Source organism: Netta rufina (assembly GCF_964035555.1).
Source record: "Netta rufina genome assembly, chromosome: 3".
Lineage (NCBI taxonomy): Eukaryota > Metazoa > Chordata > Aves > Anseriformes > Anatidae > Netta > Netta rufina.
This window is the reverse complement of record NC_140125.1, coordinates 61,273,910-61,287,375: the sequence shown is the minus strand read 5'-3', so window position 1 is coordinate 61,287,375 and position 13,466 is coordinate 61,273,910. Positions and strand designations below refer to the sequence as shown.

Below are 13,466 nucleotides of genomic sequence, written 5' to 3'. Positions count from 1 at the left end.
GTTGTTCAGTTACAACTAATATGACTGAATTAAATGAGTACCATGTATCTTTAAAAAAAAAAAATCCAAAAATAAGTATGTAATAAAAGGTTGCAGGAAAAAATAATTCATCATATTGCTTTATTAGCATATGTATCCTTACCTTTCATAGTATTCTGACCCCTCCTCTAAACCAGGCAGAATCCCAGTTAACAGTCCTTGCAGACCTGGTTTCAACGTTTTCCCCAACGGGAGGTAATAAATCTCATACAGACTCAATAATGTTGGCTTGACAGACATAGCGGCATTGGCAAGGAGTGGAAATAGCCCAGAACTGTGGAAAAATAAAATTTACCTCTTTTAGGAAGCTTCTCACGTGAGACAGTTTCATTTATATCATAAAACTTTTGCAGATATGCCCAATGTAGTTCTAAACGTCAGGCTTGTAATCTCAGAATTTAGCACTGATGCAGACCACCGTGCTGCACAACTGCCTCCCAGATTGACAGATTAATATCATGAGCTTTAACAGTAAAGCACCAAAGGCCCAGAAATGAACGTGCCTTTCACTAATGACACAAATATCAAACTAGAAGCAAGTATGCAAGATAAAATGCTAATTTTGTCAAGCTACATCACAATGGAAAAAACATTTTAAAATACATTGTCTTTCCATTTCTTTCCACTTATTAAGAACAAACAAAAATAGATGGGAACCATTGAGGTAGTTTATAAAAACACTTTTTATAATAAAAGAAAAACAATGACCTTTTACATCACCAAATAATCTGAAGATACATTTTAAGGCTTTTGTACTGCTAGGTAGCAACAAAGTCTACGTCAAAATTCAGCCTGAAATAGATTCTCAACCTAAAAGTAAACTCACTGTTTACACTGAAATATTTAAAGGATTGAAATAAAAACATATTTTTGAGTTTACCATGAAAATGTAGGTTCATGAAAGTTAAAAATGTGATCAGCTAAATAAAGGAGATTATCCTACATATTAAGATCATTTCTGCTGTTGCTATTAAATGTATGTAACAAATTATGACAAGTAACAGCAATAATCAGTGGTGTGTGAACACAACCATAGTTTTCAAAATCAGCGAGGACTCAAGATAGAATGCTCCTAACAAGTGGAGGAAAATAATGAACAGGAAAAAAAAAGTTTGAGACTTAAAAGTTTGGGTCTTAAAAAAACCTACAGATCCATTATTAAAAATCATTCTGAATATAAAGTTTACAGATGTTACAGAGTTTACAAATAACAGAATTGTTTGTAAAAGTTATTTTTGCCTTTATCTACAAGAATCACTGTCTTGCCTTTGTCAATGGGTTTGTTTTTCTGCAGAAAATGCCTTTTGTTCTACAACTAGCACACTACCCACAGTCTTTCTTTGTAAGGCTACTAATCGTTCTTCAAGATTTGATGCTCGGACACATTCTGCTTACATGAAAAATACTGGAATCTTTGATAATGCCATAATCAGAATGTCTTCATCTCCTCCCAAGCATCAGCAACAATGGCTCTTAGTTACATTACACAAGGTAGCATTTTTCACTATCCTCGAACTTATTGTTAGCAAGATGCTGCAGCTACTGAATTACCACGCAGCCAAAAAATTGTGAGCTATGAGTTCACTAAATCTTTAAAAAAAACATAAAACCAGAAAACAGATCTCTCCATACACAAAAGTAACTATATATAGATGTATTGCCAATGCAAGACAGAATAACTGAAGTTAAGGTACACAATTTGTTTCCAAGCGTTAATATACATTTTTGCTATGTAATCAGAATTCAATTTTAAATCTGTGATTTCTCAACTTGACGGAATTTTAATCTCTAGGGATAGCTAAAGATTAAAAACTGTGTGTATACACATATGCACACAACCTTCTATTCCTTGCATAATAAACAGCTCAACGTCTTGCCCTCCCTCACCCACCCAAGAACCTGTTGGAGGTTTAGGAATCAGTATATTTTCACTATACTTCATTTTCAAGGTTATCCTTTGCTTTCATTACAGTCAATTCTATAGATTGACAGCAAGATATGTTTTGCGCCTCCCCATCATTCTAAAAAAAAAAAAAAAAAAAAACCACACAATCACAATCTTTCTGTTCTGTTGCCCTGACTGCTTGGAAGAGACAGTTTCTTTAAGACAAGCTACAAATCACAGAGAACTGTAAATACATTGAAATAAACGTTAACATTTCAATTACTTCAATCTATGTACATGCATGCACAAAACTTTGTTTCCATAAAGAAATAATGAATTCCAGATTTCCTAGCACTAGCAAGTTTGTTCCTAAGCAAAAAATTAGGTAACCTGCGTATCTTTTGGTATACATGTACAGTACTCAGAAGAACAGTATTACACAAGCATCAGTAACATGAGCAAAAGAAGCTGGGTGATTCTTGCCATGTAACAAAGCAGTACTATTAATATAAGCTGCAGGAAGCCAAAAGCATCTCAACCGTGCATTCAGAATACAGTTGTTTAAACTATTGTACCTGTATAGGAAAAGATCTTTGGCCAAGCGCTTGGGCCCAATGATTTTGAAGATGATCTCATACGTTTCAAGTGCCTTCCGATGAACCCCGCCCGGCAGAGCTGGATGAAGGCATTGTGCTAAGCGCTTCCCTATAGTCAGCTTTTTTGGAACTACCTGGTACTTTGCATTGTTCTGTAGCACCTGACAAACAAATCAACACATTAAGAAAAACAGAACAAAGCAAGTAAGTTAAACATCATACACACATTTTACAACTGAGTTCCCAAACACAGTCAGTCAAGACACACACCTGGTTTTACAACACAACTAACAAACCTTTTAACATGTACTTTGGAACTTTTTATTTGCAATGCCTTTCCACTTGTACACCTGCTACAGCTGGAAATGCCAAGGCAGAACTTCACTTGCTGCAGGTTCCTCACTCACAGTTTGTTCACTTTGTTTTACTAGTCCTTTTATGCTACAATCACGCTTCAGTAGTTCAGGACAAAAATTACTGTCTCCACTTGTTGAAATGCATTGCCAGTAGCTCAAAGATGACTAGTAAAGTTCTCCCACACAACTCACCACCCAAAGTTTAAAAAACTGCCATGAGTGGGGCAACACACTGAAGTTTACCACTGTCTGAAACTGTATAAACACTTCAAGACTAGAACACTTATTTCTATTTGTCTTTATGTTTTTCTTCCACTATATCATAGCTCTCACATGCTGTAAGAACTGCTATGATTTTTTAGAAAAGTTCACACAAAGAAACTATCCCACTGGCATTGCCAACACTACTATCCCTTCTTGATTTTCCACAAGGTTTAAAGGACAAAATGTAAATGCCTTCTGTGCGAAATTCTGCAGAGCTTCACACTGGTAAAATGTGTGTGTGTAAAGGGAACTTTATGACCCTGACTGGAGATCCCAAACTCAGAGTAATCAGAACAAGATCTTACATGACCTGTAAACATTTGTGAACTGCTATTAAAGATCACTGATATTACACATTTAATGTATTAACTGTTAGCATGAATCAGAATACCTTTCTCTGGCCGACGAATTATTTGATCCCCATTCTATAACTCATACTTTACATAAAAATACTTATATTTATGCTGGCTTCTACTTCTCACACTACTTTAATAAAATTAAGTGAGATTAAAAGTAAATGTCATCAATAAAAAAACGTGTTTATTTCTACTACGTGGACAACTTTCCTTCTTACTTAAAATTAGATAGCATTCTACTGTAAGCCTTAGAAAGGCAGTTGTTTGATTTTATTGCTCCCTGCACATACTCAACATATGGTTCAAGCTTTAATTATTTCCAAGCATATTAGACTGATGGAACCTTACCCTTTTACATCATCATACTAACACTCTTTGTCAGTTCCCGAATCTTTTCCAAAGGCACCTGACAGGCATACCTTGTTCAGCTTTCCCAGCGCAGATATTAAATCTGCCCATTCACTGGAATATTCGAAGTTCTTCAGCGCTTTGTCAACTGCTGCTACATAGTTTCTGTACTTGGAATCAGTCAGTAGTTCCAGCTCCTCCGTGTTCATCCTCCCACGGTGTCCCCACTAGAGACTAGCTTGTAATTCATGTACAACCATTACCTGTTCAAAATACATAAACAGAAACAGACGCTATTGCTTCCAGAGACATATTACTAAAATGATTTCATTGAAAAAGCAAGACATTTTCCTTATGAGAGGCATTTCAGAAATACCAAACTAAAATCTGAGTATTTACAGCAAATCCTACACAAAGGCTAACATATTGCACACAGATATTTGACACATAACCAAGAGAGTGCATTTATAATCAAGACCTCTTAAAAAAAAAAACACAAAACAAAACAAAAAACCACCAAGCACTTGGAAAATTAATGCCTTGCCCCTGCCCAAAAAGCTGTTTATTGTCCTTCTGAAAACAAGAGATGCCAGTCTTTCAGAATCACTTCCAGATAGAGGATGAGAACGAAGGACACACACAATAGTCACACATTATTGAGAAGTACTTTAATTCCTCAACACTTGCTTTTACAAGACCTGGTATTTAACTCAGCAATACAACTATTTTGTGTTTGTTTTGTTTAAATCATTATCAGCCACACATACAGAAAGTATAACATCAGTGGTGTTCTGTAATCAGAGGCTTTCACAATTTGCTCTCTATATTCTCATCCCACAGGAGTTTACACCAAGTAATGAAAATACTCTAGTCTGAGAAACAACACCTCATACGTATAGGGCATAAACTATTTATTTCATGAAATTCAACCCCTTTTTAATTTTTTTTTCCACCCACAAATATACATATTTATTATGTATACCCCCCACTACCACCCTTTCAATGCTACTCCGGCCCCAAGCACCTTCAACCCTTAATGGGAAATTCTATTGTAGCATGTCTGTGGGAAGAGGCTTTTATGTCCCTTTTAATTGGAGCCTTCTGGGAATTCTCTCTGATACTCAGCTTTTGAAAAGATTTCACTCTCAACAAATGCAGCTCTCCTGTCTTTATTAAAGGAAAGTGGGAAGAAAATGGTGTGTAATCACAGGCTGAAGCATGGTAGACAAAAAAGAAAAAGAGAAAACTCTAACAACAAACTGTGAAACAGGTATAACAATAAAGAAACTGCACTCGCTAGGCTGCCTACCAGGCACGATAAATAGAAATCATGCTGAAAACAGCAGCTTCAGTGAGACCTTCCACCACGACTGGAAAACATGCCTCATTGGCCCCTATTCCCAGTGAGCAGCAATATGACAAAATAGTGGAATGCCTGAAATGAAAGGCGTCTATGAAAGGTTACAGCAGAAACACTAACAGAAATAAAAAGTGACATTCTGATTTCTGGTGTACTACTGTTGATGGAGATAATAAAACATTTATAATTAAATTCTAAGGAAAAAATGTATGGTTTGGGACAAGTCAAAAAGACTAGAAATTCAATGTGTATTGTTTCACGTCATAAACACACTTCCAAGTTCTTAGAACTACCCCAGACCATATCAGCTACATTGGTACTGTTTTACCTCTTCAGCACTCCAACAGGTAACACAAAGACAGCCAGACTCCAACATCTCCAAACTGAGACAGCAGTAAGTCTCGCTTGAAATTTCATGACCTTAATCTGGCTGAGTTTATCAAAGTGCCCTGGCAGATTTTTGCTTCTTCCTTTTTGCTCCTCTAGTTAGCAGGAGCTTCTGATGATTAATTGATATGAACACATCTTTAACCCTCCTGAGGTGTTTTGTTTTGTTTTTTTAATGTTTTTCTCATATGTAGAAGAAGTGTTCCTTCAGTCAGAGGCAGTACACCGCTGGTGTGGTGGAGAGGGAGCTTTGAGAAGCCTCTCAGCCCGCAGCCTTCCACCCAAGTCGTGTGCAAGGTACCAGACAAGTCTCTCTCTTCTGCCCTCATCACATTGATTTTTTCTCTTCCAGAACAACCGAAGTTCCATATTATTTCTTTATCCTTATTGCAATCTTACTCCTCGTACTGCTCATGTCTCAGCATGACAAGGGAAATTGCAAAAAGAACAAGAAAATAATTATAGACTTACAGACAAAAGGAAGAAGACCTCGTATAGCAGGAGTGAATAAAAAGGTCTATAGCTACTGACCTTTTGCACTTCTGATTCTGATGGCAGGCTAATAATGACAGATTGTCTCCAAGGTAGAACAGAAATGGAAAGTATTACTTAGAAATATATTCTGAGTGCCAAATCAATAGTTGTCATGATACCTCACCGGCATAAAGGACTTAGGCCCTGTTTTTCACTTAGAAGCTTATACTATATGGCTTCATTTTATAATAGCTGTATTTTCTTTGGATTAAGGCCAGAGAGATGGCTTTTGCTTTGAAAAGGCTACAGAATACCAGCAGACATCTCAAAGAGGCTGTTGCACAACTGCCAGTGTCTGATCTCCAAACATAAGATAAAATATTAACACTAAAGAAGAAAAAAGGATCAACACACAAAAGCAACACAATTCTCATTTTTTCAGGTGCAAAGAATGGAGGAAGTATTTGACACATCAAATAATGCTTTTTGAGTCAAGAAAGCATCAGCATCCTTTCCTACTCAGTGAAAGCATAAATGCAGCCACTTGAGGCTGTGTGGGAAACTGGGCTCTGTATTCCCGAAGTATCTGAAAAATCTGAGAGCCAAGAGTTTGGACTGATTAGAGATTATCAAAGGTTAGACAGAAACAGCAGGAACACAGGCTTAAAAAGGACAGTCTTCTTGCACCTATTAACTGATCAGGATATTCTCTTCCTATTTTAAAACAAACAAAAACAGCTACCTGAACAACCTAGATTTATTTTTAGACACCAGCCTTTTGCCAACCATGAAGTTATTCTAGTCTTTTAATTGATATTTGCATTTATCCACATGTTGTCAGTGAATTTAACCATTATGAAGTTTTATGGAGAGGAGAAAAAAATACATTTTCTTAATACTCTATGGTTATACCCTCATTTTTCTTTCTAAAAAAAATAAAAATGTTTTATGAAGTTTGAAGTTTTAGTAAAGAATTAATTTCTTGCATATTTTTTGCATAATGAAGAGCCTCTATTTCAAACTATCTAAACCATATCAGTGGCTATAATAAGTCAGGGAGCAGAGGAGATAATATTTATTTAATACTACAAAATATAAGTAAATATGTATTGTTATGATAAGCCTGGCACCATTTTTATTCTAAGATCATTAAAACTACAGGAACGCCTATCTTTATTAGCCCTAATACATAAAAATATGGTTGTCCTACCAGGTTTCCTTTTTGTTTAGTCCGAAGATATTCCAAAATGTAGTTGTTGATCTTTTCTTGTTTCTATCATGTATTCTTGCTGTTACTTTTCTCTTCATTTACAGTGAAAAAGCAGATTTAACAACTTTTAATTATATGGCATTGATATCTCAAAACAAAGTCAAGTTTAGTAACGTTTATCTCCTTGTAAATATCACACTCAGTCTTATTCTTTCAGGGTGTGCTATTTTGAAAAGTCAGATAAATAATAAAATTTGGTAGATTAAAATCATTTAAAAAAATTAGGAGCTTCTGCCACATCATGAACAACCCGAAAGTTAAATCATTTATTTTGCCATTTAACAATCACTATTTAGCACGAGGGTCAACTTTATTTGGAAAGTTTTATTAATATTTATTTCTAATTTTAAAACAAAAGGATGAAAGTAAGCATTCTCTGCTTTTGTTGTCTTTTCCTGTTTTGGTATACCCAAAGAGAAGGAAGAGGCAAGCTGCACAGATTGAAAGCTCACCCAGTCTCCTGGAGAGCCAGTCATGGCACGGATAACCCTCAACCTGTTGTATGACCATGCCTCTCTTTAAATGGGTGACAAAGAAGGAATGAGGGTATCAGAGCAGAAGGTTCATTATCGATGAAGAATATTTGTGTTATTTAAGAAATGTCATGCACTTTCAATCTGATAAGACCGTATTTAAATCACAAGTGACTGCAGAAGTAGGTCTTGACACTTACTACCTTCAAATTCTCAAGAGGATTGAAAAGCCTAACAAAAACAACCAGACAGACCACACAATTCTGGACACATTTGGATGCCCAGTCTTATGGCATGCCTTTGACAAGGAAAGCAGTTACCTGGGCCTGGGGATCTCCTTTTCCTTGGGTTGTGTATGATGTGTTCACAGAACAGCCCTGCAAACAATTCCCTTCATCACTAAGGCAGTATTGGCTTTCCCCCGTCATGTTAAGATGCTACTTCTACAGCTGTATTTTCCACAGCAAATGCTCTTCCTTCCCAAACTCACATGCTTAAGAGCCTTCTGTCTCACATTGACACAAGCTATTAATCTGTTTAAGATGGTCTAAATGCTTTTGGCTGAAGCTAAAGAAACTACATTGAAGCTGCGGGTCTCATCAACACATTCAGGATTAGTAGCTTTCATCTAGGTCCCATCTCAACTTTATCACAGGATTATAAAACTTCCCAGCTACTCATAAATTCTCCAGCACCTGCTGTACCCCACAGCTCCTCTACAGGTTTGACTTGCTGCTGTTCCATTCTTACATTTTCCAAGCCTCACAGAACTGATATAATTGTCTGCCTCATACCAACCTGCAATACAGGCCAAGGTGCTGACCACTGTGCTGTGGAGCACAAATGTGCTTACATTATTTCACTTGAAGAATTCCCAAGATTTGTCCCAAGTACCTTCAGGAATTCACTTTGCAAACTTGTTCCCTTTGAACTCTGCAGAGTTTTAACTCCTTAACATATCAAGGTTTATTTCAAAAATTATTTAGTGATTCAAGGTACCTCAAGGGAGGCTGTAGCGAGGTGGGGGTTGGTCTGTTCTCCCATGTGCCTGGTGACAGGACGAGGGGGAATGGGCTTAAGTTGAGCCAGGGGAGTTTTAGGTTGGATGTTAGGAAGAACTTCTTCACTGAAAGGGTTGTGAGGCACTGGAACAGGCTGCCCAGGGAAGTGGTGGAGTCACCATCCCTGGAGGTCTTTAAAAGACGTTTAGATGTAGAGCTTAGGGATATGGTTTAGTGGGGACTGCTAGCGTTAGGTCAGAGGTTGGACTCGATGATCTTGAGGTCTCTTCCAACCTAGAAATTCTGTGATTCTGTGAAGTATGACCATGGGGCACAGAATAAAAAATAAAACTAGATAATTAAAAAGCAGATGAGAAAAATTTCAGATTTCACAGTACTGAGTTGTTTGTTTTCAAGCTGTGTACAGTGCCCACATACCAAGCTGCCAACTGCAGAAGCACATTTTTATTTAAATAGACTTAATACAAACACAGATTTGAACACCCAGAGAACAGAAGTCTTGTTATGTGGTAACTCATTATACTTTGTTTCTCCTCAGAAACATTTAAAAGCATGAAGAGCAAAATACTGTGAATTCCAGGCTAGTGTCTTAATACAAAAATCATGTGTTGGAAATACATAGTCTCTTCTACCAACAAATATAAAGACTTTCCAATTACAACCACTTAACATGTTTCTAAAATGACTTTCTACGTTCAGAATCTGTCAAAGGGGCATCACTAGTGTCTTCTGAAGAACAGTTTGGGCTTGTTGTTTTGCCCTATAGCTATTCAGTACAGTAAAGATGCAAAGAAGACATATTACCCAAATAAGCAAACACACACGATATATGTACACAAAGTAGCCCTGATCTCATCATTATCCTGCAAGACTGCAGAGCACTCAGTAAAATTTAATATTGCCATTAATAACTTGGCCATACACTTTTCTATCAAGTCAAAATTCAAAAGTGGGAACAACTATGCCACCAAGTCAGGTGTTCCTATTCCTTTTCATGTCATGATTCATTTCAGGCAGCATACCAATCTGTGCATTATCCATACTGGCAACTTCTAAACCAACACAAGATGTTTTTTCCGAGAAAGACTGATTCTCACTCAGACAAGAATTAAATGAGAAAATGTGTATGGCCTGTACTACAAAGGTGTGATTAGATACCTAAATGGATGTGTTCCTGGCTTCAGAATCTACAAGACACTCTTATTACTACCTCAAGAAAAAAACTGTGTATAGAAATACACTAAGTATACCTTTTATTTTTGGATAAATAGGAAGTCACAGAAGACAGACAACTAGACTGAAGACTCTCAATTTACCAGGGAGCATAGTCTGATGGAAATACCTAAGATATGCAAAATAATCTTCCTGATATTGCTCTTTACGGTATTGCAGAGTCTGAGTTACACCAGATATGAGCTCATAAAGAGTAATAAGTAACAAGCTCAAAAATTGTTAAGGAACATACAGCAAGTCTTCTTAGTAACCAACTTCTCTATTCATTATTTAAGGAAATCTAGAACTGGACAGTATTTCCTTCTTAGTCAACTCCACATTTGAAGGAAAGAAGAACAAAACACTCAGAATTTAACCTGTACTGTTTTAACATTTTTACAGAGCATTTTCCTCCCTTCATTTCATTTCATCTCACCTCACAGAGCTACCTTCTTTATAATCAGTTGGAATTGTAACAGCAAAACATCTGTAAAAGAAGCGTAAGCAATATAGGTAAAGGCACTTTGACAGTCTTCTGTAACAGAGTAAATCCCCAGGCTGACATCCCAACAATCCTGAAGACAGAAGACAACATTTAAGATTTATTGATAGATTTAAATGAGATGCAACCTCCTGGAGTCAACCAAACACTGTGACAATGCCAAAGCAAATGACAACGTGAAACCCTTACTGAGAAGCGAAGCGTGACATCGCCTGTAGCGCATCACCTGCTGTTCCCCGCACCAGAACAAGGCGCTGCCAGGCTGGCACGGCTGGGCCTACCCGCTGCAGCAGCAGGGCCTCTCTCAGCTATCCACAAACCAACCGACAGCGCTGCACAGCGGGCAACTTCCCCACCTTCATAAAAAGATCATGAGGTGGCGTATTAGAAAGTAGTCCCACCACCTCTCCCTGCAGCACCTTTGTGCTCTCCCTGCTGCGCAGTGTTTGAGAGAGTTACCTTCTCTCCAGGTGTCTAACATGGGAAAAAGAAAAGCTTCCTAAAAGCATAAAACAATTTATTTTACGTTTCAGCTTCATTCTTTCAAATGGTCACTATGCCCTCTTTGGACAGAATTACTTTTTAGCTAGCTAGCTCTCCTCTTCTGATCTCTTCCAAGCATTTACTGACCAGAGACTTATCTTGAGGCATTCTTTTCCTATCTTCTATATTTTTTTACTTTCAACAAACTAATAAAACCAAATAATAATGAAGTTTAAAAAAGCCAAAAATCACATAGCAACCTTAACAATAACAAGCAACTCAAACCAGTATGACTATGTTTAAACCTAGAACTGCAGCACACTTTGCTTTAAAGAACTTTGCCAACTTCCGGATACTTTCTGGCCTGGAAAACAAAAAAGGACTACATAAGCCTCATTGTCTTACATTGTGTACCTGTACTCTCCACCTCAGAAAGATAAGCATTGCTTAAAAAAAAAAAAAAAAAAAAAAAAAGCCTGATAATTCATTCATTCTTTGCTCACAATAATGTTAAAATTGAAGATTTAAACAAACCTTTTATACAACCACACCTGTTGTTCTAATACATACCCTCCCCTGAATTTAACGTCCTGTCTCCAAACAACCCTGAGATTTGTTTTCAACGTTCACAGAAATGTTTGTCAGAAGTTCTCCATACACAATCTTATCAAAGCTTTATTTGGGTAACACTTTGTCCAACCTCCCTTTTTTATAAAACCTGAGGTCTTTAGATATTACTCATTCACTCATTTCAACTGGGTTTTATCATTTTATACTAATTTAAATTCTGAATTAGTGTCATATGCCATATTTATGCCTGTACATTATCTAGATTGTGGTCATATTTCGCAATGTGCCTGATTTCTCATGTTCTGCAGATGGATTACAGACGGATTTGTAAGGCAGAATCCTCTTCTGACTCTTCTGGAAACAGAATTCTGTGGGACAGAAACTTGCTCACCCTCCTTATCAGCAGAAAGGGCCTTTCTTATGCCAGAAGGGACATAAATACTAAGTTCACATTCTCTTTGAATTCTAAAAACAATAGAAACCAAATCAGACAAAACACCATTCCTTGGCTTTAATTATTTTTTTAATGGTTATACGCAAGTACAAATTTCTGATCTGTTTCCTTTGTTTACAGAAAATGTTACTAAGGGAAAAACCTATCAATGCCTCCAGTTATGCACTGTCAACTATGTGGATATTCTGAAATCTCTGTAATGATGAAGCACTTACCAGAGAAAAAGAATTAACATTGCATATATAAATAATTTAAAACAAAAACTACAAAAATAACATTGCATTGACTAGCAAAATCATCTCCTTAGTAGCTTTGGTGCTGTCTTTTCTCTTCTTGTTTCGGTCGTTGGGGAAAAAATGCTCGATCCTGCACTGTTTCTCCCTGAGAGCTTGGGGAGAATGAGATGCAACATATTTCATTTTGTTTTTATCACTTAACTGATTATCAGCTACAAGTTCAGGCAACATGATTATTCATCTCAAAGACAACTTAAGTGCATACAAATAAGTTGTACTGCATAAAGTTATATTTTTCCATTCCATGATTTAGCAGATGCAGTCTCTTTTTATCATCTCTTAGTTCTCTTTTCTGTCTCTATTTTTCCTCAGCCATTTCCAAAACATGTTATTCCCCCCGTTTTTTAAAACAACACTTCATAATCCTTCTTGGTCATCATCTGCACTGGCTATCAACACCGCTCCAAAGACAAAACAAACCAAACCAAGCGAGAACAGTAATAATTATTTTTAGTCAGTCCTGCCCAAGCAATCATTCCCAGCTAGAGCACGAAGACACTAAAAATAAAGGTGGACAGGCAGTAACACTGGTCAGGACAACAAAGCCAGTGATGAACACACAGAAGTGTCTTCCCCTTATTCAGATGGAGAATGATGGTAGAACACAATCCAAGCCCACTTGCACCAGACAGACTGCATTCTTACCAGCTTAGCTTGCTGTGCATGTGATGAGTGTTTCCAGTGGTCAGTGTAGCATTCCAGTATTTTCACACAAGAGATGTGCTACCGAAATAAACACGGCCTCCCCTGTAAACATAACCATGCACTGGAATGCCCAGCCACAGCCCTATTGGAAGATGCAGGACAACTTGTTTTTGCCAGATGCTGTTTAAGTACCTACTGTCACAGGCGCCAGCAACAAGCTGGGAACAGGAGACATTCAGTAAGTCAGAAATGCAGTTCTCCTTCCCCATCTCTCCCTTCCAGGCTACTTAAATTTCCAAAAGTGCCTATTCTAATTTCAATTAAAACCAACCTGGGAATTATGTGGTTGACATCCTGCTTTTTTCCAAACCAGTGTTCATCCTTGTGACGTTCATCTGTTACGTTATAAGTTACTGTACATTTTGGATAATCACAGCACTCAGCCATCAAATCATTATCAGACGTGTGAAAAGA

The 13,466-nt window shown here is 37.2% G+C and overlaps 1 protein-coding gene across 7 annotated transcripts in view; it reads right to left on the bottom strand.

Moving 5' to 3' along the window:
* Nucleotides 1-13,466, bottom strand: part of DOP1A (DOP1 leucine zipper like protein A) — a 62,326-nt gene that overhangs the window by 48,007 nt on the left and 853 nt on the right. For all 7 annotated transcript variants that reach the window (XM_084284236.1, XM_084284238.1, XM_084284240.1 and 4 more), the window contains exons 2-4: nt 3,916-4,107; nt 2,500-2,681; nt 143-313 (exon numbers count right to left, since the gene is read on the bottom strand). In XM_084284236.1, coding sequence (XP_084140362.1) covers nt 143-313; nt 2,500-2,681; nt 3,916-4,053 — 491 coding nt within the window. In that variant the 5' untranslated portion in view covers nt 4,054-4,107. The remainder of the gene's footprint in view (nt 1-142; nt 314-2,499; nt 2,682-3,915; nt 4,108-13,466) is intronic.